This window comes from Macrotis lagotis, chromosome 3 (assembly GCF_037893015.1).
Source record: "Macrotis lagotis isolate mMagLag1 chromosome 3, bilby.v1.9.chrom.fasta, whole genome shotgun sequence".
NCBI lineage: Eukaryota > Metazoa > Chordata > Mammalia > Peramelemorphia > Peramelidae > Macrotis > Macrotis lagotis.
The window spans coordinates 278,984,606-279,008,966 of NC_133660.1; the positions used below are offsets into that span (position 1 = coordinate 278,984,606).

General features: G+C 50.0%; 1 protein-coding gene across 8 annotated transcripts in view; it reads right to left on the reverse strand.

Annotated features, from left to right (window-relative positions):
- ANO1 (anoctamin 1) overlaps nt 1-24,361 on the reverse strand; it is a 132,266-nt gene that overhangs the window by 85,959 nt on the left and 21,946 nt on the right. For all 8 annotated transcript variants that reach the window (XM_074230871.1, XM_074230870.1, XM_074230867.1 and 5 more), the window contains exons 2-3: nt 19,713-19,915; nt 513-827 (exon numbers count right to left, since the gene is read on the reverse strand). In XM_074230871.1, coding sequence (XP_074086972.1) covers nt 513-827; nt 19,713-19,823 — 426 coding nt within the window. In that variant the 5' untranslated portion in view covers nt 19,824-19,915. The remainder of the gene's footprint in view (nt 1-512; nt 828-19,712; nt 19,916-24,361) is intronic.

Sequence of the window (24,361 nt, forward strand, 5' to 3'; positions counted from 1 at the left end):
TGTATAGCATCTTTCTTCAGATCATTCTCATGATCTCACAGCACCCCAGAACTCAGCTGGGGCCATCCCTTCTATTTTTCAGAGGGGGGACCCCATGACCAAAGGGGAGGGTGACTGCTCAGGGGGAGAGAACACCCAGGGCCCTGCTGCCGATGCCTCTAGGCTGGCTCCTGAGCTTTGCTAGGTAGGGCTAGGGCAAAAGTGGGGAACAAGGAGGGGGAAACCATTACTTGTGGCATAGAAAGGTTGTTTTAGGGTTAGGAAGAAGAAAGCCATTGGTTGGCTGTGCCTTGTTTGAAAGTAGACAAGGTGGGAGAAGATGGGACATAAGTTGAGTAGGGTGTATACCTGTCATTGCCCTGGGAAGGTTTGTTAATAGGGGAAAATGAAATCTTTCCAGCCCTCCCCATCTAAAAATAAAGCCCAACTCTACCCACTGGGTTTCCTAACAACAGAATGCCAAGCTCCCCTTTCCCCTAGAAGACCCACTGACTTATGGAAGTGATAATTACATCCTCATCTCTCTCCAGCTCGAGGCCAGCCTCTAGGAGGTTGCTCTCATACTCTTCCCGGCGGGATCGTTTGTCATCTTCATGATGATCCATGTCGCCCGTGTCCAGGGGCCCATCCTTGCCAGGCAGAGGTTCCTGCTTGAGGCTCTGGGACCCTGGGGAGGGATCAACGTGGAGGACTCGGGACAAGATGTTGTGACTTGTGGTCCGCTTATAATTGTAGACGAGGATGTAGTCTACCTTTCTCTGGCCGTCTCGGAAATAGAGGCCATACTTGCAGTTGGCATCGGGGTCCACAGTCAATGAGTTCAGCAGCTGGGGGGACAGGAAAGGGAGAGGTTGGTTGGCCTTGGGGTTCAACAGTCATTAAAAAGGAAACCAATTGCAACAAGAAATAATTTGTGTCTCTGCAAATTCCTCTAAGGAGGAGATCTCTTCTTCCTCCTATCTCTCAGAGAGCAATAAAGGGATTACATTGTAGAAGCTTATGTATACACTCTTATCTACTGTAGGCTTCTTTGCAGTTGTGGCCTGGGGCAGCTAGATGGCACAGCGGATAAAGCATTAGAATCAGTCCTCAAGACATTTGATACTAGTTGTGTGACCCTGGATAGGTCCCTTAACCTGGACTGCCTTGCCCTCCCCAAAAGGGGTTGTAGCCCAGCCCTATCTCTCTATGGCCAGAATCCAACACAATGTCTGGCATACAGTAGGCGCTTAGTAAATGTTTATTGACTGATCTCTCATAATAATAAGCATATTCGGCAGGCCCAGCATGGGGTTGTTATACACCTGTATAGTAATCTCTGCCATTGAGAGGCTAAGGCTGGTAGGGCAAGTGAGCGAGGGACTTCAGAGCTAAAGCCAAGCAGGAGGCAACTAGATGTGGAAGTAGAGTGCTGAGCCTGGAGTCCGGAAGACCTGAGTTCAAATCCAGCCTCAGCTACGTACTGCCTCACCCCAGAAAAGTGACTTCATCTTGTTTGCCTCAGTTTCCCCAAGTATAAAAGAAACTGAAGGAAATGGCAAACCACTCTTTGTGTCTCTTCCAAGAAAATCTCAGATGGGTTCATGAAGAGTAGGACGTGACCACAATGATGCGACAACAAAAAAGTGCAGCAGGTGTTGGCCCTAAGTCGAGCACCAATCTGCTGAACCCAAGGAGCAGGGGCCAAGCTGCAAGGGCAGGGGGCGACTGGGCCTGGCTGGGGTCACAGCAGCTCAAAGCTCCCACCCCCATCAGGAGCAGCTGCCTCAATTCTAGCCACAGGGAGATAGGAAGGTCACGTCTCTACGATATTTCCTTCTCAGGGCTAACTGTCTTCTCAGGGAGAATACAAGGGTTAGAAGGACAGGGTCCCTCGCTATCCCTTGGCACAGTGACAACCCCCCAGCAGGTGCCAGATGGGTCCTGGTTTATCAGCTGAAAAGTGAAAGGTGAGATGACCCAGTGGCCACACCCAAGGCTAAAGGAATCCAGGAATGGGAGAAAGGCAAATCCCAGAGGGCAGTGACTGTTTCCAAGCTGGCTTAACTCCCCGGGAGTCTGGTCGATAATCGACACACAGTAGGCTCTTCATAAGGATTGGTTGGCTGGGAACAGGGCTCGGGAAATTCTGGAGCAGTCTACCTGTCACAGTGAAGAGATTATAGAATAATAGGCTGGAAATGAAGGAAACTGGCCTTAAATCTTGGCCAGACTCTTCATGCCTTTTGGTCCGAGGCCACTAACCAACCCTCTAGAGTGCTGATCAGAGATTCTAGATGGTTCTGATCCATGCAGGAGCCAACATGAAGGATGCATTCATCAGAACTAAGGAACTAGCCAACTGGTCTGCCATCATTCGGGCTCCAGTGGGGTTCTTATGTCAGCTGTGGCACTCACTAGGTGGCCAGCACTGATTAACTGGGAACACAGAAGGGACTTATGAAATTCTAGAGCATGCCATATGATGCAGGGAAGAGATCATAGCATAATAGGCTGGAAATGAAGGAAGCGTCAGGACAGGACAGAGGACCATGGGCTTGGGACCCCCTCCCCCCACACCTGCTTCCAATTCCTAACCAACATCCAAAGAGGATAATAAGACTTCTGAGTCTGTCTCCTGGGGGTTGGGGATGTGAAGCTTCATGTGATAACATTGGATGTGAAAGCAGGTTGGAACATAGGGGAGGTCCAAAGCTAGCCAAGATGGCAGTCGCCTTAGAACCTGCCTTTCTGGTTCTCCAAATCCAAAGAGATTCTGGGAAAAGGGATCAAGTGAGCATGTCTATAAGGCTTTCAAGTTTGCAAAGCCCTTTCCATAAACTATCTCATGATCTCCACAACCACCATGGGAAAGAGGAGCTATGATTATTCCCATTTTACAGATGAATAACGTGAGCCAGATAATAGTGATATGACTTGCCCAGGGTCACACCACTGGGAACTGACTGCAGTTTGAGCTCTCCTCTTCCTGACTCCCAGCCCATTCTGCTGCCCAGATGTGCTGAGTCACAACTTGGGATATTTTTTGGGGGGAGTAGGGTATAAGGTACTATACCAGGAATTATTCTAATTGCTAGCTTTAGAGGGTTCATTGCTGCCTCATTGAATTTTTCTCTGAGTGGGTTAATTAATCTTAATATAGAGAGGCCTGCTCTCTCTGAAGACATCTGGGCTGTCACCCTGACCCAGGATGAATATCACTCTGTGCAAGCATTTCTCACTCTGACTATCTCTCCTGGAGATGCCACAGCTTCTGACAAGGAATCATCCCAGAGAGAAGATGAAGGCGGCCAGCTGGCGGCTTCAGGCTCTCATGGACCCAAGCCAGAGGGCTGGGCTCCACTCCTGCTTAGCTGGTGCTTTTTCCCATGTACACACTGTGTGCCTCAGGATAGCTTTCCAAGGCTCTGCCCAGATTGAAAATGTCACTGAACATTTTAGGAGCTGAGACCAGGTGCCTGATCCTGCCATGGATGACCCAGGGTATAGGTCCCAAGGATCCCTCCCTGGGTGACCTTGGCAAGTCCCTTCCAGTTCAGAGTCTCAGGTTGGAAGCTTTTGGGGTCATTCAGTCCAGCTCTGGTTTTTACAAAGAGGGAAAGTGACACAGTGATGGGAAGGGACTCATCCAAGGTCATCCTCAAACATAGCCAAATTTACTCAAAATCAGAAATCTTTTCCCTTTTGACTCAGGAAGAGATCATTTCTAAAGGCTCTCCTAGTTTTAAGTACAAGGAATATTAAATTCCTTAAATTATCCTATTTAAACTGATTTCTGACCAAGTTTTGGAAATTTGCAGACTGAGAATTCTAGAGTCTAAAATCAGATTGACAAATGAGGAAACTGAGGCCATGTGGTCTAGTGAAAATAGCTTAAGATGTGAGTTCAGAACTAATTCAACATTCTGGAGAGCAAAATACTCAAAGAACAATAAAACTGATCATACCATTTGACCCAGCAATACCAATACTAGGCCTAGATCCAAAAGAAATCAGAAAAAATGGGAAAAGTCCCACCTGTTCCAAAATATTTATAGTAGTTATTTTTGTAGTGACAAAGAATTGGAAATTGAGGGGATGCCCATCAGTGGGGAATGGCTGAGCAAGTTATGGTACATGAATGGGATGGAGTATAACTGTTCTAGGAGAAACCATGAAGAACCATAAAGAAGCATGGAAAGAATTACAGGAATAGGTGCGGAGCGAAGGGAACATTGGACACATTAACAACATTGTGAGTTGATCATCTATAATGTTTTTGTTTTTGTTTTTGTTTTTAGGTTTTTGCAAGGCAAATGGGGTTAAGTGGCCTGCCCAAGGCCACTCAACTAGGTCATTATTAAGTGTCTGAGGCCGGATTTGAACTCGGGTCCTCCTGACTCCAGGGCTGGTGCTCTATCCATTGCCACACAGCCACCCCTTCTTCCTTTGCCTTTAATCCTAATTCCTCATACGCAAATACTAATACGTAAACATGTTAAACACAAATGAACATGTACAATTTTTACTAGATTGTTAGCTACTAAGGAGAGGGTGGTAGAAAAATATGTAACTTCTAAATATGCAAAGTGGATGGATGTTGAAACACTTTCATAATATGTGGAAAAATAAAATCTCAAACCCCTCTCCCCCCAAAAAAGACTTGAGTTCAGAGGTCTCAGGTTCAAATTTTGACTTGATTCCTCAATACTTGGGTCTCAACTTCTGGGACTCAGTTTCCTCATCTATACAAAGAAGGAATGAGACCACAAAGGAACCAAGATTGGGAAAGGGACTTGACCCAAGTCACACAAGTGATAAATTGCTGATTATAAAGAAAACTCAGGATTTTCTTCCTTGGAGGTGACCATTGTTTGGAAAAGATGGGTTTATGGAAGAGGAAGGAAACAGGATTTAAGTGCTTAATGTGTGCCAGAAACGGTGTTAAGAACTTTTAGGGGCAGCTAGATGGTGCCAACTAGCGGGTGGGGCAGCAGCCCTGGAATCAGGAGGACCTGAGTTCAAATATGACCTCAGATGCTTCCTAGCTGGGTGACCTTGGGCAAGTCATTTAACCCTGATTGCCTCATATGCGGAGTCATCTCCAATCATCCTGATCCATATTTAGCCTCTGGACCCACATGACTCCAAAGGAAAAAGTGAGGCTGTTGACTTAGTGCAACCTCCTCCCCCACTCAAATCCAATTCAGGTGCATGCCACGATCTTTGAAAACAAAGGATGGGGCGGCTAGGTGGCGCAGTGGATAGAGCACCGGCCCTGGAGTCAGGAGGACCTGGGGTCAAATCCGGTCTCAGACACTTAATAATGACTTAGCTGTGTGGCCTTGGGCAAGCCACTTAACCCCATTTGCCTTGCAAAAACCTAAAAGAAACCCCCAAAAACCAAAGGACAACGTGTAGCTAGGTGGCACAGTGAATAGAGCACTGGTCCAGGAGTCAGGAATACCTGAGTTCAAATCCAGCCTCAGACAGTTAATAATGACCTAGCTGTGTGGCCTTGGGCAAGCCACTTAACCCTGTTGCCTTGCAAAAATCTTAAAAAAAAGAAAAGAAAACAAAGGACAAAACAATAATGAGAATTTTACAGATATAGTCTCAATTGATCCTCACAACAACTCTGGAAGATAGATGCCCATTTTACAGTTGAAGAAACTGAGGCAAATGTGTTTGAAGCTGAATTTGAATTCACATCTTCCTGATAGGCAACACTCTATCCACTCTGCCACATAGCTGCCTCTGATTTTTTTGCATTCTAAGAACACGGACATGCTCAGTTTGGTCTTCTTCTCCTATATGAGGGGGATTCCCCAAGTTATTCACCGAGCCCCCCAAGTAAGTTATTAATGTTCTCTCACTTCACATCCAGGTTACTTTATATTTAGCGGCTCACAGGTTATTTCACTCAGCAGAATGTAAGCTTAATGAGGGCAAGAACTGGGTTTTTTTTAATGCCTTGCGCTTCACCGCCTAGTATGTTGAATTACACTGAACCCAGTATGGGAGGGAGGGGAAGCACGTCAGACAGAAGTCTGCAATTTTAAAAGGCAACTGATGAAAAAAGCCTAACTGGTTAGTAGGAGCGCAGTTTCCGGGACTTCGGGGGAAAAGTATGATTCCACCCTACTCATGGCTGACTGTCTTCCTCCCCAAGGAGGACCGTTCATTCAGGCCAGGGCTGCTTCTACTAATGGCCTATGTGCTGTTCCGAGCCCAGGTCAGTTCTCAGCCCACAAATGACACTCAACAAAGACTATGAATAAAGGGCCATCGGAAATCTCAAATGAAAAATGTGCCAAGGGTCATATCAGTGACACAGAAGAGAAACCAGAGCAGGCCCCCAACTCCAGTTGGAGACCCTGGCCCACTGAACACACTCACGTGAATAAAGCTTTGGGGCCTAGACAGGCTAAGGATGAGGTTGGAGTGACTTCTAACAAGTATAGGTGCTAATACTAGTCATCGCAGCAATCTTTGAAAACCAATCTCACCCTCTCTTTTTCTTTTTTAGGTTTTTGTAAGACAATGGGTTAACTGGCTTGCCCAAGGCCACATAGCTGGGTAATTATTAAATGTCTGAGTCTGGATTTGAACTCAGGTCCCCCTGACTCCAGGGCCAATGCTCTATCTACTATGCCACCTAGCCGCCCCATCTCTCCCTTTTGCAGATGGAGAAACTGAGATTTAGAGAGGTTAATGGGAATGAAATAAACCAGAGAGAAATCTTAGTTTGGAAGCAAAAAGTAGAGTGTGAATCTGCTCCGCCCTTACTCCCTATAGGAACTTGGAGACTTCCCTTCCCACCTCTGGGCCTCAGAAATTGAAGACAGGAATGCAGAGTCTAGCTTTAAATCCATGATCTGTACATCCCTTCCTCTCTTTGGCCTCAGTTTCCTCATCTATAAAATGACAGAGTTGAAACTGCTGACCTTTGAAGTCTCTTCCAACTTAAGATCTAGGCTTCCTTGTCCTGTGTCCAATGCAACAAGCATTTATTAAGCACCAACTGCATTTCAAACACTGTGCTAGGCTCTGGAGAGCTAGACAAAAATAGAAACAAATCCTTGGCCTCAAGGAACTTACATTTTCCCCACAGGGAAATCAATCAAGATGGAAAACCAAGGCAATTTTGAGGGAAGTATTCCTAATTGAGGGAACTGGCGGAGGTGGAGAGGGAGGGCAAGTCAGGGGTGAAGCATGGCCTGGACAAAGGCACAGAGGTGGAAGAACAGGGATCTCTACAAAGAAGGCCAGATTGCTGGAGTGTAGAGAATGTGAAGGAGAGAATTAGGCCCTAAACCTGGAAAGGCTAACTAGAGCCCAGTCTCTAAGAGCTTTAAAAGTCAAATCTAGGGGCAGCTACCCTGGAATCAGGAGGACCTGAGTTCAAATTCAGCCTCAGCTACACATTAGCTATGTGACCCCGGGCAAGTCACATAACCTCTATTGCCTTCCCCCCCCTCCCCAGATAAAAGCCAAACACAAGAGTTTCTATTTGGGCCTAGAAGAGTTCACAGCGAGCTCTGGAAGGTTCTTAAGCAGGGAAGTCATATGATCTGACCTGTTTTAGGGAGATTATTGTAACAGCTGCATTGGGAATGGAGAGAGACTAGAGGGAGGAAGAGCATGGATAAGAAGGTCAGAGGAGAGGTGGCCTGGGTGAGGGTGGTTGAAGTGGAGACAGGAGGAAAGATGGAGGAATAAGGTGGAGGGAGAAGCAACGAGATTTCTGCACCGTGTACCCTATCCCCCCCCCCCCCCCCCCCCCGTAAAACCGAGAGGTTGAAGTAGATGATCCAACTTCAATCGAAACGTGGCCCTCCAAGCCAAACATAACAATGCCTGTGGGAAATAGGATGACTTAGCTCGAAAATGTAACATTATCTGTGCCTTATTATTTATGTAGTTCTTTCTCCTTATTTTGAGAAATGTTTCCCAATCACATTTTAATCTGGTTCAACCACACTGGGAACATTCAGGCCACATGTCTGCCATTTTTGACCTAAAGGTCCTCCAGCTCTAAGCCTATGATGTGACATGACTTGTCCAAGGTCACTCAGCTGGTAATAGATGCAGGACTGGGACCTGGGCCTGCCCTGATCCCAAGTCCACGGTTCCCTCCACCGACACTTAGCTGCCTCTCTGATAGTCTCCTGAAGGGACTAGAGAGTCTGGAAATGGGAGGGAGCCCCTGGGCCATGGGAGCCAGCGAGGGTTCAGGTGGTCCGGCTGAACACTGGCTAGAGCACCAGTAGGGACAGAAGTGACACTTGGGAGCCCCTTCTGCTCAGTGCCCAGGATTCAGGTTTAGGCTCAACCTTATCAAGCATGCCACCAATGGCAAGAAACCAAGGCCAGGCTCTGGCAGTTGGAGGGTGTTTTAGGGTAGTTTATCTGCTTACATTCGTGGGAGAGTCACTACAAAGTCTGAACCTTTGGGATATTAGCTTTAGGTAGGTAGGAGTAGGCCCCTGCACTTGTTCCAGCTCTGCTCTCCTTGACGAGGGTTGGACACAGGCCCCTAGAGGCTAGCTGCCGGGCTGAATGGACAGCATGGCGGACACTACGTGCTTCAGACACTCTTACTCATTCATTCATTTCTGAGACTTTTCTAGGGCTGTTGGAAGAAAATGCAAAGTCAGCACAGCATTTACAACCTGGCCAGCTCTCACTTCTTCTGTCCTCCTTGAATTCTCTTCACTCCTGTGAGTTCTAGCTCCAATGGAACTATTGGCCCCTTTTTGGAAAATCACACAAACCAAATCCTATGGGCTGTCCTATGTCTAAAATACACAGTTACCTCACGTGCTTACATCAGACCTGGGGATCTCCTAACACTTTGGGGCGGAGACCCAGAGAAGAACTAATGTGGAGCAATAGTCAAAGAGTTCTCAAAGATAAGTAGGGGAGAAGATGAAGGCAATGAGTCAAAGAGACTCAGCTTTGGGGGATGCCCCTAAGATTGTGGCTCAGGCCTTTCCTGACCTGTCTAGTTTTGGGTACATGCTCATAGCTGAAATTAGCTTCTGTTTGTGTATCTATGGACATGCTGACAAATGCTTGGGGACCGATGTCCCCAAATGTCAGGGGTGGGGTCTGCAGTCTGATGAGCATGTAGTAGGCCCTTAATAATGTCCTCTGAGGAGCAGCTAGGTGGTGTAGTGGATAAAGCACCGGCCCTGGAGTCAGGAGGACCTGAGTTCAAATCCGACCTCAGACACTTAATAATGACCTAGCTGTGTGGCCTTGGGCAAGCCACTTAACCCCGTTTGCCTTGCAAAAAAACAAAACAAAAAAAATAATGTCCTCTGACCTATTTATGTGCCACTATGGGTTGGCATGAACAAGTTATCCCATCTTTTTTTTTTTCTTAGTTTTTGCAAGGCAATGGGGTTGCGTGGCTTGCCCAAGGCCACACAGCTAGGTCATTATGAAGTGTCTGAGGCCGGATTTGAACTCAGGTCCTGCTGACTCCAGGGCCGGTGCTCTACCCACTGCACCACCTAGCCGCCCCAAGTTGTCCCATTTCTAAAGCATGTCACGGCTTCTTCACAAAGGCCTTTTGGTGGAAGACAGTGCTAGGACTATTGTACCCATCTCACAGGTGAGCAAATGGAGGCTCAGAAAAGTTGCAACTTGTCAGTGGTCACCCAGCTCCTACATGGACTCTGCACCATGAGTGCGCCATGATGTCCAGCCCCCTAAGACTGTCAGGCTCCTCATCTCTTCCATTAGACCCTTCTTGAACCCCAGCTCTTGTCAAAGCTTCTCCATGGTGTTTGGAGACAGGAACTTTGGAGGGACCTGGTTTGGCTTCCTCATTTAAGCAGGCTAAGTGGAGAAGTCACTTGGCCAGGCTCCCAGGCAACATTTCTTTAGCCCTTCAGGCTGACTAAGCTCTTTACAAAGCTTATCATATTGGATCTATCCAATAGCCATGGCAGGGAAGGTACAGTTATGGTGCCCAATAGAGGCTAAAAGCTTGGGAGTGGATGAGGCATTAAAACTCAAGTCTTCCTGATTCTCCTAAGTTCAGGGCTTAGCCCACCAAACTATCTAGCCAAGAAGTGACTGAAGTGGCATTCAAAACCAGCCGCTCTGCCTCATGACCCAATTTGCTCCTGTCTCAAGGTCTTTTGCTATTGGTTTAGTGGAAAGAAAGAATGGGGCAGGGTTTATCCTCAGGGAGCTTTTGCTCCCCCATCTAGTGCAAGGAGAGGGAGTCAATGAATGCATCTCTTTGGGAGAGAGGAGGACTCATCTTAAGGGCCCCTGAGAAGAATCCCTAGCCTCTATATCAGAGGTAGCCTGGTCCATAGGAACATGCACCTGACTGAGTTGTAAATCCTACTGGCTTTGTGACCCTGTATCCCCATGCTGCCTCTCTTTCTACGTCAGGGTCCCCATCTTTCAAAGGAGGGCCAGTTTCCCTCCTAACCTGGTTGGGAAGGAAGCCCTGAAGAGCTGGGGCTATAGGAAACAAGAGAGATCATTGTTATGGTAGCGGCACTGTGGCCCAGGGAACAGAGCCCAGGCCTGGAATGGGAAAAGCTGGGAGCCATACCCAGGCCAGTCATGAAACATCAAGAGTCCTAACACAAAACACAACTGCCTGAGTGAACCTCAGTTTCCTCATTTATGAGAAAATAATAACTTTTCTCCTTCACTAACTTGTTGGTTGATCATTTTGCAGTGCTCAGTAGTCAGCATCTCAAACTCAGATTCTTAGTTAAAAGAATAAAAAAAGGGAAATCCTTCTCCTCCCAGCAAAGGGAAACCCATCCTGCCAAACTTTCATAGGCACTTCTTTACCTTCGGATTCCCTCACCACCAGGGAACTCTTAAACACAAAAATGCAAAACTCTGGAATGATGCGTCCAGTTCTCTTGCCTATTCCCTTCAGCATCCAGATGCAATTTTCCTTCTGCAGATGCCCCCAGAGCTTAAAAGAAAGTTTTGCTGGTGCAGAATCATTTGTTTTCCTTTCTGATCCCAGTGAATTCACACGCATCTTGTTAAAATGACAAGTCTTCCTCTGATGACTCAAGCTGACAAAGCCTCAATCACATCATGTTCAGACAACTGGGAGTGCCATAGTGCCCAGACCTCTGGGCCTGGAATCATGAAGACTCATCTTCTCAAGTTCAAATCTGTCCTCAGACACCTGCAAGCTGTGTGACCCTGGACAAGTCATTTCAAACTCTTTGCCTCAGTTTCTTTATCTGTCAATGAGCTGGAGAAGGAAATGGCAAACCTCTCTAGTATCTCTGCCAAGAAAACCCTAAATGGGATCATGAAGTCAGACACAACTGGAAACCACCTAATGATGAAAAACGTCACGCTGAATTTGAGGCATTTTACAAAAGGCTACCCAAGGAACATTGTGAACTAGGGGTCCCAAGTTGACTTCCTCATCTTTCCTAATGAACCCTCCCCTCTAGCCACCTTCACTGGCATCAGGGGGTGCCACTGTCCTCCTTGGCCTCCAGTTTAGAACATGAGCCCAGCCGAGGACTGTCTTGATCCCTCTTCTAAGAGATGCCCTGATTCTTCTGTCTATATGCCTGCTTAGCACAGGTCCTAGCCTGTAGTAGCTGCTTAATAGCCTCTTGCTCTCACTCACTCCCCGCTATCCAAACACATGTGTATTATTGCCCTTTTAAGCTCCACCTCTGCTCTCACTCCCTGCACACTCCCCAGTCCGATCCACTCTCATCTGTGGCTGCTGAGTGATTCTGCCTGAGCACAGGCCTGCCTCCATCAATCTCCTTACTCTTCCTCCAGGATCAAACCTGAAGCTCCCTTCTCTGGGGCTTTTAAAAGCCTGAGTACCTGACCCCTTCCTCCATGCCCAGCCTAGATCACCACCTTCATTGACTTGTATAGTCACTCAAACTCGGATTCTCCACTGGTGCCTACACACCTTTGACCCCTGTCTAGACCACAGCCTTTACTGACCTCCTCTTTGAATGTCCCCCTTCCTTCAAAGGGTCAGTTGACCCTTAACCCGCCTCTTAAATCTCAGACCTATTTTATAAATGCCTCCCAATGGCCCCATCATCACACCCTGGGTCCATTCTAAGCTCTTGGAAGGCAGGGACAGCACCTTGCTTGTCTTTGTTCACCCGACTTACACTGTGGGAGGCCCTGGGCTAAGCTCAATGAATCCTAGTTAACAATAACTTCAAAGTATCACTAAGCTGAGAAGAGTCCAGAAGAAGGTGTCCAGGATGGCAAGGGGCCTTGGGAGGTGGTTGTATATGGACGAATGAAAGAACTTTGTATGAAGAAGAAAAGACTGGGGTCTAGGGGGTCATTATGATCAAGGGACTTGAAGAGGAAGCAGTCTTGTGGTTCTGCTCCCCAGGGCTGAATCAGGAGTGTGGGGGGGGGAGGCGAGAAGTCAGAAAGAAGCAGATTTAGGTTTAATCAAAGGAAAAACATCCTTAGACTTATGAGCTATGCAGTGGGTGGCCCTAACCAGTGGTGGTGTTACTTAGGCACCTACTATGTGCCAGATATATATAAACGTAGCCCCCACTCTCAAGGTGCTCACAGTCTATGGGGGAGTTCACCTGGAAATAACTAGGTAAGTTACATAGAGACATAGAGGAGATGGAAGGCGTCATCCTTGGGGGCAAGGGGAGACCTGGAAGAGGCTTCTGGCAAGAAGGGAAAGAAGAAGGGGAGCTGGGGGGGGGGAAGAGAAGGGAAGGGATTCCAGGCATGAGGAAAGCCAGAGAAAATGCTAGAAGCTGAGAGAGAGTCTCTTGTATGAGGAAGAAACAGGAGGTCAGGTCAACTGGATTGCAGAGAACTGGGGGAGTAAGGTGGAAGAAGACTGGAAAGGTAGGAGCAGAGTAGGCTGAGGAGAGCTTTGAATGTCCAACAGAAGATCCTTTGGCAGCTGAGAGGAAGTGGGACTGAAGTGGGGAGAAACTGGAGGGTGGGGGACCCCCCACTCCCAGCAGCCCTTGCACTAATCCAGAATGATGACAGTACAGAGGAGACAGGGACTCATGCAAAGGATGGTTTAGAGGTAGAAATAGAACATGGCATACATTGGGTAAGCATTAACTAGGCATGAATGATGACACCAACTTTGGGAGGCTGAATGACTGGGCCAAGGTCATACCCTCAACAGCAAAAAATGGGGAGTTGGGGGGTGGGAAGCTCTATTCTGGCTAGTTGGAGCTCAAGATTTCTAGCACAGATTATCTAAAATGAAGAAGAGGCAGTTAGATATGGAGGTTAGGGCTGGCCACATACCAAAGGTCTCCTGCAGTGGTCTATCCCTTCTCCCTGCAGCTCAGCACCTGCATGAGTCCTTGCAGGTAGGGCTGGAGAGATGCCTTCTTGCTCCAGATCCATGATCCATGACCCATGGCCTTGCCCTCATGGAGTAGAATCAAAGGAGGCCAGCAATCCTTCCTGGAGCTTTCTACCATTGCCCCTGCCCGGACAGCTTACTTGGCAGTTCTGGCAAAAGTGTAAGGTCGGAGGCATAGACAGAGAGTAGTGGAGGAGAGGGGGAGGAAAGCCAAGGCCTCTCTCTGAGCAACAGGGGGGTTAATCCTCCAGAGTGCTGCAAGCCTCCGGACTCCTGCTCTGAAGTTTAATCAGCTCCAGCAGCTTATCCTAGGGGGTTAGAACAGGTCATAGAGGGAGGCAGAAGCCCAAGGCCAGGCCAAAGCATATGAAGAGGAGGAAATCTGACTGTCTAAGCACATAGATCTCCACAAGATGTGGCACATACTTGAATTCTCAATTGGATAGATAAAGCACTGACTTTGGAGTTGTAAAAATCAGGACTCCAATATGATATCTTGTATTCCCACAACTGTGTGACCCTAGAGAAGTCACTTAACTTCCCAGCCTCAGGCTCCCCACCTATGAAATGGGGGTATAAGCCAGCTGCAGGAATTTGAAGGAATGAGGTGCAAATAGCTCCATCGGGGAAGTATAGCATGCATGGGAGGATGAACTGGCTGCCCCAGTCGACATGAGCAGGCAAAGGAGTCTCCAGTGTCCAAGGGAACTCCCGAGTCCATGAGCTCACAAAGACATTGGAGCATGTGAGTCATCTCTGGAAGGAGCTAGCTTCTTCACATAATTGTTGGGAGGATCAAATGAGATTATGCACATCAAGTGATCTGTGAATACTAAAGTGCTGGGGTATATGATTATTGTCATAGGAAAAGAGAGGCAGTGTGGCTTGGTGGGCAGTGCCCCTGTTGTAGCATTATCATAGGAAAAGAGAGAGACAGTGTGGCTTAGTGACCAGGGTCCCCATTGTAGCATTATCAGAGGAAAAGAGAGAGAGGCAGTGTGGCTTGGTGGGCAGCACCATTGTTGTAGCATTATCAGGAAAAGAGGGAGACAGTGTGGCGTGGTGGGCAGTACCACTGTTGTAGCATTATCATATGAAAAGAGAAAGGTAGTATGGCTTAATGGGTAGCACCCTTTAGCATTATCATAGGAAAAGGGAGAGGCAATGTGGCTTGGTGGGCAGCACCCCTGTTGCACCATTATCTTAGGAAAAGTGAGAGGCAGTGTGGTTTGGTGGGCAGAGTCCCAGATGTGGCATTATCATAGGAAAAGTGAGAGGTGGTGTGGCTTGGTGGGCAGAAGGCCACTGAAGACCTGAATTCATCGAGCCTGTGTGACCCTTGGCAAGTCACTCAAACTCTGATTGTTCCCAGAACTCTAAGACGTATAGGAAGGCGACAACCTGTATTAGCAGCCGCTTGGTCAGTTAGTCCGTGAGTGAATAAGCTAGGTTCAGGCCCTGTGTTGAGCTCTGGGCATACAGAGGAAGGCCAAAGACAGTCTCTGCTCTCAGAGATCACAGTCCAATGGGGAAGACCAAAGAGTGGTGATTGCCCACACAGGAAAGGTTCTAACTGGTGGCTAGAGGGAGTGGCTAGAAGGTAAGACTCACTGGCCCTTGAAAGAAGCCTAGAGATGAGGAGGGGAAGCATTTCAGTAAGGGAAAGTATCTGAAGGGGGGGGTCTTGTTGGGGGGAGGCATAAGCCAGAGGGTGTGGAGGAGAAGAGGAAGACAGGCCCCAGCAGCCCTTGCGATAGCCCAGGTGTGAGGTGAGGAGGCCAGTGGCAGGGCAGGGCAAAGCAGAGGGGAGAGATGTTTGAAAGGGAGAAAAGACCGGATGTGGCAACTGATTAGATCCAGGAGGTGAGAAAATAAGGAATGGAGGATGTCCCCAAGAAAAAAGGAGGAAGGATGTGGAGGAAACGACGTCTTCGGATGTCCAGGTGGAAATGACTCAGATTAGGATGTGAGAGTGGAGATCAGGACAGAGGTTGGGGCTAGACAAATCTAATGGAGAAAGTTTCCCCCTTGTGGGAGTTGCCAATGAAAGCACAGGTTTAGTCTGGAGGGAGCCTTCTCTCTATGGGAAAAGAAAGTAACACCAATAGCCAGGGCTAAGAGACACCAACTGCACCCCACCCTGTTCCCTCACACTGCTCCCCTCCCCCTACCTGCCCTGGTATGTGGGGAATGCTAAATACCTAGAGGAACACTATCCCCCCCCCCCCCCCATGTGGATGCACAGGTGGTCCGTGGGAAGCCATCAGACAAAGGTCCCACTAGAGGAGGTGAGGTCAGTAGGGAAATCCCACAAGACAGACCTGGAAAAATAAAACCGGGTCCTCCCTTCGCCTCCAGGCAAGAGGAAATGATCCAAAGAGATAAAGCATCTAACTATCTGCAGATAAGCAAAACCACTTCCAGGCTGATAGGTCTCTATGGGAGGGGGGGTGGCAGGGAGAGGAAAGAAGACAGGTAGAGAGGGAGAGGAAAGAAGGGATGTGAGAAAGAAAGAACACTGACAGAGAGAAGCAAAAGTGGCCTCAGTAAAAGGACAAAGAAGGAAGAATGAGAGGGAGAGAGAAGGAGAAGGAACAAAGAAAAAGGAAAGGGTAGAGAGAAAATGAGGAAGAAAGAAAAATGTGTGTTTGTGTGTGTGTGAGAGAGGAGAGAGAGAGAAGAGAGTGGAGAGAGAGAGGAGAGAGGAGAGAGAGAGGAGAGAGAAGAGAGAGATGAGAGAGAGTTAGAGAGAGAGAGAGAGAGAGAGAGAGAGAGAGAGAGAGAGAGAGAGAGAGAGAGAGAGAGAAGAGAGAGAGAGAAAGGAGAGAGAGAGAGAGAGAGAGAGAGAGAGAGAGAGAGAGAGAGAGAGAGAGAGAGAGAAAGAGAGAGAGAGAGAAAGGAGAGAGAGAGAGAGAGAGAGAGAGAGAGAGAGAGAGAGAGAGAGAGAGAGAGAAGAAATGAAGAAAGTGAAGGAAAGAAAATGAGGGGAAAGAGAGAAGAACACCCAGGGAGACAGAAGGAGAGGGAAATCAGGGAGGGACGGGCAGAAAGAACAGCATACACTTCAAGGTTTTTAATTTTTAAAGACTGAAGAAGGAGCCTTGAAAGATTTATTAATAAAAAGATCGACGTAGGAAATGTGTCTGGGCTGGCTTGACCCCTGGTCAGTTTTAAAGGTTGCTTTTTCTCCCCTAGGAATTTTTAAGACAAAAAGTGGGGTCCTGGACTGCGTAATGGGGATAAGGTCATATCTCAACGGTGTCACTAAAATCTGAGTTAAAGCAGCACCTCGTTTATCTCTCAAATTCAGTGCAGGAAACACTACTTCAGCACCTGCTCCCACCCTGGGGAATCCTGAGAGATGAGGCCATGGGGGGGGCATGCTCCCTAGGAGCTCACAAGGGCTCACATTAAGAGTTTAAGATTTAAAATCTCTTTCTCTATACCTCCATGAAGTAAAAGGGGTAAATATTCCTTCCCCAAATGTACAGATGAAGAAACTGAGGCCCAGAGTGGTCAATGGCCAGCCTAGGGTCACACAGCTGGTACGTGTTCAAGTCAGAGGTCCCCATGGCAGATCCAGCGCCCCCTATTGCTCCTTACTGGTGGGCCATGTCTACAATCACGTGATAAAAGTTGGGGTTGGAGGGAGGAGAAGTCAAACTGGAGAGTGTTAAGGAGGGGGTAGAGGGGCATTTGAGCTGGACCCCAAAGGAAGGAAGGTGAGATGGGGAGGGTCATTGGATCCAAAGGGCACAGTGTCGGCAGGGGCCCGCAGTGAGAGGGTGGCAGGTGAGCAGAGCCTCACCACACCTCTGATAGCGAAGGGTTGTGTACATGCTCACCAAGTGCAGTCTCAGCCCTTGGCAATCAGAGGAGCTCACCATTGTTTATATTAAGCTTTGGGGATGGAAGTCTTTCTAAAAAATCTCCCCCAGGCAACAGCCTCCCAGCCTATTTAGGGAGAGGACAATAAACAATCTAACCTTTTCTTGTTGATTCAGGATTGTCAGTAGGGTAATCAAAAGAAAAAGGGAAGATGTGGAAGGGAGAAAGAGGAAGACAGAGAAAGAGAAAGGACTGAAAGTCGGTGCAGGAGGGAGCCCAAGACCACTGAACCATCCTGAGCAGCTCCTCTCTGGTTTCTAATCTGCTATTGGCTAGGAAAGTAAAAAAAAAAAACCAAACACGTCAGAATCATATGTAAACAAAGAGTAAATAAGATCTGAGTGAGGGCTCTCTGATGAGAAAAATGTGTGGGCTTTGTGGCATCCCTTGGTTGCTCAGAAGTCTTTTTTTACTTCCAGATAACTGAGTCTTCTGGATAGAGGAGGTCCTTGGCTGCACTACCTCCCTTGCTCAAGCTTCAGAGCATCAATTCTTCTGAGTCTTGCCCTCTCCCCCACAAATGAACACACCTTTTGGGTGGTCTTTGCAAAGTTTGTCTAAGTTTGTCTTCCGGAATGGCCCAGTGGGAAGATCATGGGACTCAAGTCAGAGAACCCGAACTCAGCTATATGAGGTCTTCTCTTTAATAGCTGCCTACCTGGGCAAGAAGCACAAACTTGCCCTGAGCCTCAGTTTCCCCCAAAAGTGGGAGACCAGATGATCTCCAAAGATCCTCCTTGCTTCAAATTATGTGACCCGCTCCGCTGTGATTTTTCTCAACACCTCTGAGAACCGAACCCCAAAGTCTCATCAGCCTCATTTTACAGAGGAAGAAACTGAGGGACAAAAGAAGGAAATGACGAACTCTAGGTCATAGGTGGGAAAGGTAGGATTGGCATCTGGAAGTCCAGTCTTAGAACCAGCTGCCCAGTTCTTAAAGGTCAGGGCCCTGTCACCTCATCTGTCCGCGCCTTCTGGCCCTGCTCCCCACAGTTCACTGCCGAGTTACATAACTCCCTCTCCCCGCTCTCCCTTCCAGCATGGCAGGGCTTTTTTGTTTGGGGTGGTTTGCGAGTTTTGTGGCTCCTGCCCCAGCCCCCCACATTCTTAGCTCTGCTGGCCACCATGTCTGAGAGAGTGAGGGAGGGGACTCCGAATCACTGCGCACAGGAGGGATTATTGGTTCCAACGGAACTGAACCACGTGCTGGGGGGCAAAGAAGCTCGGCTTTGGGGTCAGATTGACGAGTGGGACCTGGCACAAGGCTCTCCCGCCCCAAGTGTTTTCAGTGTAAGAGGAGAGGGCTGGCTGCTGCTGCTTCCCCTGCTTGGATGCAGAGTCCCAAGGAAGATCCCCCAGCAGCGGCTCAGCCCGGGAGAAAGAAGGCCAAGCTTGGTGTGTGCCTCAGCTAGCTAAAGAAGCCAAGAGGGCTTGGGCACTTCTCTTCGTGACTGGCTGAGATGCCCAAGCTGTAAATAAGTCCCCGAACTCGGAGGCCCTTGGCCAGGCTGGCTCAGCCTCCTTCCCAGAGATAAAGGGGGTGTTTGGAAGACAGTTGCCTAAAACTTTCTGCTCTCCCCAGAGCAGCCCTGGGGCTCCTCCCTCACCAGCCTGGCTCTGAGGGAGTGGCTGGCAGTCCGGGTCAGACCCTGCAGGGAAGCCCACAGAGAGGGCACAGGGAGACAGAGGCACAGGCTGCCTTGTCACCCAACCCTGCTCACTGGGAGGTGAACTCTGGGAGGAATCTCTGAGGGAACTGGGACAGGGCATCTGGGTCCCTGGGAAGGAAAGGTGCCCTCTGGCCCCCAGAGGTTAGGAGGGCCAGTATGCCGCTGGGAAGCCCCCAAGAGGGAACTGCCTGTCCAGCCTTGGCAGAGCCAACTCCACTCAGCCCGAAGCGAAGGACGAGGGGCAGTGAGGGAAGTGGCCCTGGTAGTCCCAGGGGAACTGCCTCCCGCTTTCCCCTGGGACCTCGGGAGACCAGGAAGGGAGGTGGGGAGGGAGATACAGACCTTGGCAAAGGGAGTGCCTCTCTCCCCCACGACCAGCTCCCATAAAGAGGGAGGAAAGCGAAGTCGAGGGAGGGGGTTCGACTTGCCAGTCCAAGCCCCCCCCCGCCCCCCCGCCCCCCCCCCCCGGGGAGCCACTTCTTTCCTACCCACGTCTGATAAGTGAGCTTCTGATAAACTCGGACCCAGGACCGAAGGATGCCCCCTCCGCGCCTCTGCCAAGCAGGTGGTGGACGCGCCTTAGGGTGTCTCTAGTTCTCCTCCCCCTCTGATCCCCGACGGGAATCCGGGGGCCAGCAGGGGCAGAGCTCAGGCCCCAGCGAGCCCCGGGAGCCCCCTTCACCGGCCGGCTGGCCGAGCCAAGCGGCGCCCGCGGCCCCCCCGCCCCGGACAGCGCCTTCTCCGCGCCCGCGGCCCCCCGCCCCGCACAGCCCGCGGCCCCCCGGCCCGCACAGCCCGCGGCCCCCCGGCCCGCCCCGCGCACTCACCGTGCCCTCGGCCTGCAGGTAGCCCAGGTCGTCGATGGCGCGGATGTTGATGATGTGCACGCCCCGGTCGGCCCCGGCGGGCAGCGCCGAGTACCTCTCGTTCACCCTCATGGCCTCGGAGCTCGGGGCTTCTCCCAGGCCGGCCCGGGAGTCCGCTTCGGGGGCGGCCGGCGCGGCCTCTCCATGCACCTCGCCGGCTCCTTCTGGCCGCGGGAGACAGAAGGGGAGCCTCAGCCGGCGCCGCCCCGGCCCCTCCCTCCCTCCCCGCGCGCACTGGCTGAGCCGCCCTCTCCCCGCCCCTGCCCGGCCCCAAGGAAGCGCCCCTGGGCTCCCCGGGCCTCCCGAGCCTGCCTTCCCTCGGGCACGAGGCCCTTCTCTCTCGGAGGGCCTCCCCCATCTGGGCAGCCTCTCGGCCTCCTACCCAAGTCAGCTCAGCCATCAACCCATGTGGGAAAGGCCAGAATGCCCTGTTCCTGGGGGACACCGGCCCCGGACAGCGGGCCAGTGGGGGGGACACAGCCTCCTCCCCGGGTTCCGGCTGGCTCATCCTCCTGGGGTGTCCCAACACCCAGCCTCCTGCAGTTCGCCTTTCACAAAGCATGGTTCAGGGGACCCACTTGTAGGGTGTGTCTGGCAGGCCCCCCAGCCCAGGTCCCTTCCCCTCAGTCATAGAAGGCCCCCTGCGTTAGCTTCAGGCTATTTTATGGGGGCTGCGAGGCTCACGGGCAGAGTTGCCCATTCTGGAGCTCTCCGGACAGGTGGCTGACTTTGGGGCTGACCCATGGTGCCAGTCAATTGGCATCTTCTAGGGAGGCATAAAAGTGGAAGGGACCATCATTGGTTGGAGGAGGGGAAACTGAGGCCTGGGGCCCATAAGGGATTTACCCAAGGTCTGTAGAGATCCTGGAAGGGGTCCCCCATGAACGCTTACTCCTTTCCTCCTAACTTCATCCAACCCAGAGCCGGGACCCTGGTCACTCGGTGACCTTCCCTACCTCCCAGTGGCCCTAAGCTGCTCATTTCATGCCGGAACCATTAACCAGAGAAATGTAGAGTGGGCCTGGCCAACCCCAATCGGGAAGACCCGGATTCAAGCCCCAGCTCCTTCCTTCAGATGGATAGCTCTTGGTGCCTCAGGAGATGCCAAGACTAGAAACTGAAGGGAAGGGCTCAGTCTGGAAAGGTTCCTCCCTGAGGGCTCCCCACTCCGCTGAAATCACAGTTTGTGCCAAGTGGGGACCTTCCTTCCTCACAGACTTTGGGTCTCCGTTTGCTCATCTGTCCAATGAAGGTGATCATCCCTGCTGCCCCATCTACCTTCTTCCTCAGATGCTAAAATCCCCTGTGACTCTCCAATCAGGAGGGCAGTTCACAAGGCAGATTTGACATCAAATTGCAGTTACCCACCACCCCTCAGGACCAAAACTTCTAGAGCTCTGCACCAAACAGTCTTCACCATCATGTGGCCCTGGGGGATGAGCCCATCTGTAATTGGCACCTGTCTGGCTGAGCCCCTCCCCCTGCTCTCACCTCCCAGCCCTCCTTCACCTGCACCTCTCCTCTCTTCTTACTTCGGTGGGCCTTGTCTCAGGTCAGCCCCCCCCCCCCCCACACACACACATTAGACTCCTCACTCCTTAAGCGAGCAGGGACTTCCTGCCACTGCATTCAGAGCAGAAGCCCCAGTGCAAATAGCGGACCCTTTAGAACTGTACTGGGAAGAGACAGAGGAGTCTGCCCTCTACTGGAGGAGGGCCCCTGGGGCCCGGGGAGGCTGGGGAGGAGGTTGTGGGAGGAGGACTGTTGGCTTACAAACTATAACTGTTTAATTGAAAGCAACTCCATCATTCACAGGAGCTCACACTCAGAAATCACACCTTCCATTCGAGTCAGCCTAGAAAGCTACATATCCAAGGTCACACAGTCAGTAAACAAATTGTGGAGCCAGAGGATGGAATCGAGTCCCCAGCCCCGGCTAGCCCATCCTCTCTCCCAGTGATGCTAAGGTCAGAGTTTACTGCCCACCCTACCCCCAGACCACGAACAGCAGCCGAGCAGCAGGTGGGTGTGTAAAGGTGGGCTTGGGGAGGGACCCCTCTTAGGGGCAGCTGTTTGGGCTTTCTGCTTGGTTTTGTGACTTCCATTTTTCTCAACTGCTCATTCAAGCATCACAAGAAGCCTTCTCCTTCCTTGGGAAGTAAAGGAGTGGTAGCTACTCCGAATAATAAGAGACGGTGAGTTCCCTGTGATGGGAGGCTGACCCAGATGGTCAGTCAGATATGTTGGAAAGGAGATAGGAGGTCGATGTCCCCGGAGATCGTTTTCGTCTAGTGGGTCCACAACTGAATTGGAATCGTGAGCTTTTGGGACAGATACCAGTGGCTGAACGCACACATTTTCCAAGGCCTCAGAGTCATAGTTCTCAGATTAGCCCACAAGGGTTCCTCCCCTCCCCACTGGCACCTTCAAGGTGACAGGCCTTGGGGGAGTTATTTCATAAGTCTCACATAATAAGCAAGTATTTGGAAGTGGCAGGGGATGGGCCAGAGCCAAGTTCTGGAGCTCCAACGAAATCACAGGACCAGACCAATCATTTTTACTAGGTGGGGAAGTTCCTTCCTCACTATCTCTGGGTCTCAGTTTCCTCATTTGTCAAATGGGGATGTGAAGTTCCTTCATCATTGATTCCAGACAATTTCATCCATCAAGCTAGGGGAGGCCTCTGCTGTTCAAAATTAAGTTTCTGACGCTGGGTAAGAATTCCCCCCAAATAAAAGTAACAACATTGTGCAAGCTGATCTCCTTGTTGGTAAACAAGCAAGATTGTGTAATCCTGTTGTGTTGAACTGTCCATGACAGCAGAGAATGAAGCAGATCTCAGAGCAAAAGAAGTCCCAGGGGTGCAGGGGGTCACCCAGGCCCTCTCTTTTTGTTGGTAGCACCGTCCCCTCCCCCAGTTCTGCTCTAATTTGGGCTTAAAAAGACCAATCCTTCAGCTGAGCCTTATAGAACATGGACTGAGGTCCTCAGCTGGCTAGTTACCGTTCTCTACACGCTTCCCCCAACAGCCTTCGTCAAATGTGGTGCCTAGGGTGAAGGACAGGTCTCCAGAGGTGGCCAATTACCTCCTTGTCCCTGGAGGAGACCAGGTGGACTCTCTTCATTCCACACGAGACCCCATTGGCTGATGAGGCTGGCACCTTCCATTGCTCAGTCCACTGACCTCCCCAGAGCCCTTTCCTTCAGACTGTTGCCTCCACCCAGCTTGGGACCATGGCACTGGATTCTTCACATAAGTCTGAGGCTACATTTGTGGACATTCAATTTTATTTTATTAGGTCCAGCCCAACAATCCAGTCTGTCCAGATCCCTTTGGATACTGACTCTATCATCTGGCCAGGCAGCAAGAATTTGTTGCCTACTATATAATAACTGGACTATTTGATGCGCCATTGGTACCTTTATCCAAGGCCTGTGATTGGAGGGAATGAGGAAAGATACAGATACACAGGAACATAGAACCCTGGGCCACACACACACACACACACACACATATTCATATACAATACACATACACACTTACACACACATACACACATATTCCCAAGGACTATATTCTGCCTTCAAAGTCCCAGAACGTGGCTGGTATTAGAAGGTCCTGAAATCATGTTTGTTTGAATTGAATGAAAAATCACTACTATAGAATTCACAAGCCCAAGGCATGGGCCTACACTGAAGAAGAGAAATAACTTCAAGAAAGATCCGAATGGTTTTGGAATGGCAGGTCAGTGAGGACTGGGCCTGATCAATGATGGACCTAAATACCTATTGAATAGGCTAAATTGGAGTAATCGCTAAATGTTATTGGTACCACAAACTGGTGGAAGGCCTTTCCCTCCTGCCTCAGGGAAGAGGGAGAGCAAGCCAATTTGGATAGAACAAAGGCGCCCTTTGTTAGCAGAGCTTCCCTGCTGTGCCCTCCTTCTTCTACCTCGATAAATTGCTCTTCAACTCTGGCTGAGGATGTTGCAGACCCTCAGGGAAGGGGGGAATGCCTCAGTTAACATTTCACAGGCACCAGAGAAGCAAGAAGTAACCAAAGAGTTGGGACTGGGCAAAGCTGGTCAGGTTCCCAGGATAGTCACACCTGGCCTTGGCAGCCTTGGCTGGATGCTGTCCAACCTGCCATGATCTGGTTCAGAACAACTTAAGTCTAAGTTGGGGGGCTCCATGGACAGAGGAGCCCCCTCAGGATGCCCCTACCCAGAGGTCTGTGGCCTCTGACAAAAAAGGAGCAATGAAATCTGAAACCTGAAGCATCAGCAGATCTCCACATTTAAAAGAGCTGATGTCAGGGAGGAATGGCCCTGGAGAATTTATTTGCTTTTTAGCTCTCCCTCTCTGCCAAATTCAAAGGCAAAACCTCTCCAGGTACTCTCTCTGGCCAGCTCAGGGGCTGACACTGCCTTCCTTCAGCTTCTCCCTCCAAGACCCAGAACCATTAACATTTCAGAGGGCAGTTTAGACAGCAATTTCCTTACAAGGAGCTCATGGGATAGGTTGTCCCCATTTTGAAAATGAAGAAACTTGAGAGGGGGCAGAGAATAAAATGGAATTGCTTCTTCTCTCTCCTTTGGAGAAGGAACCTC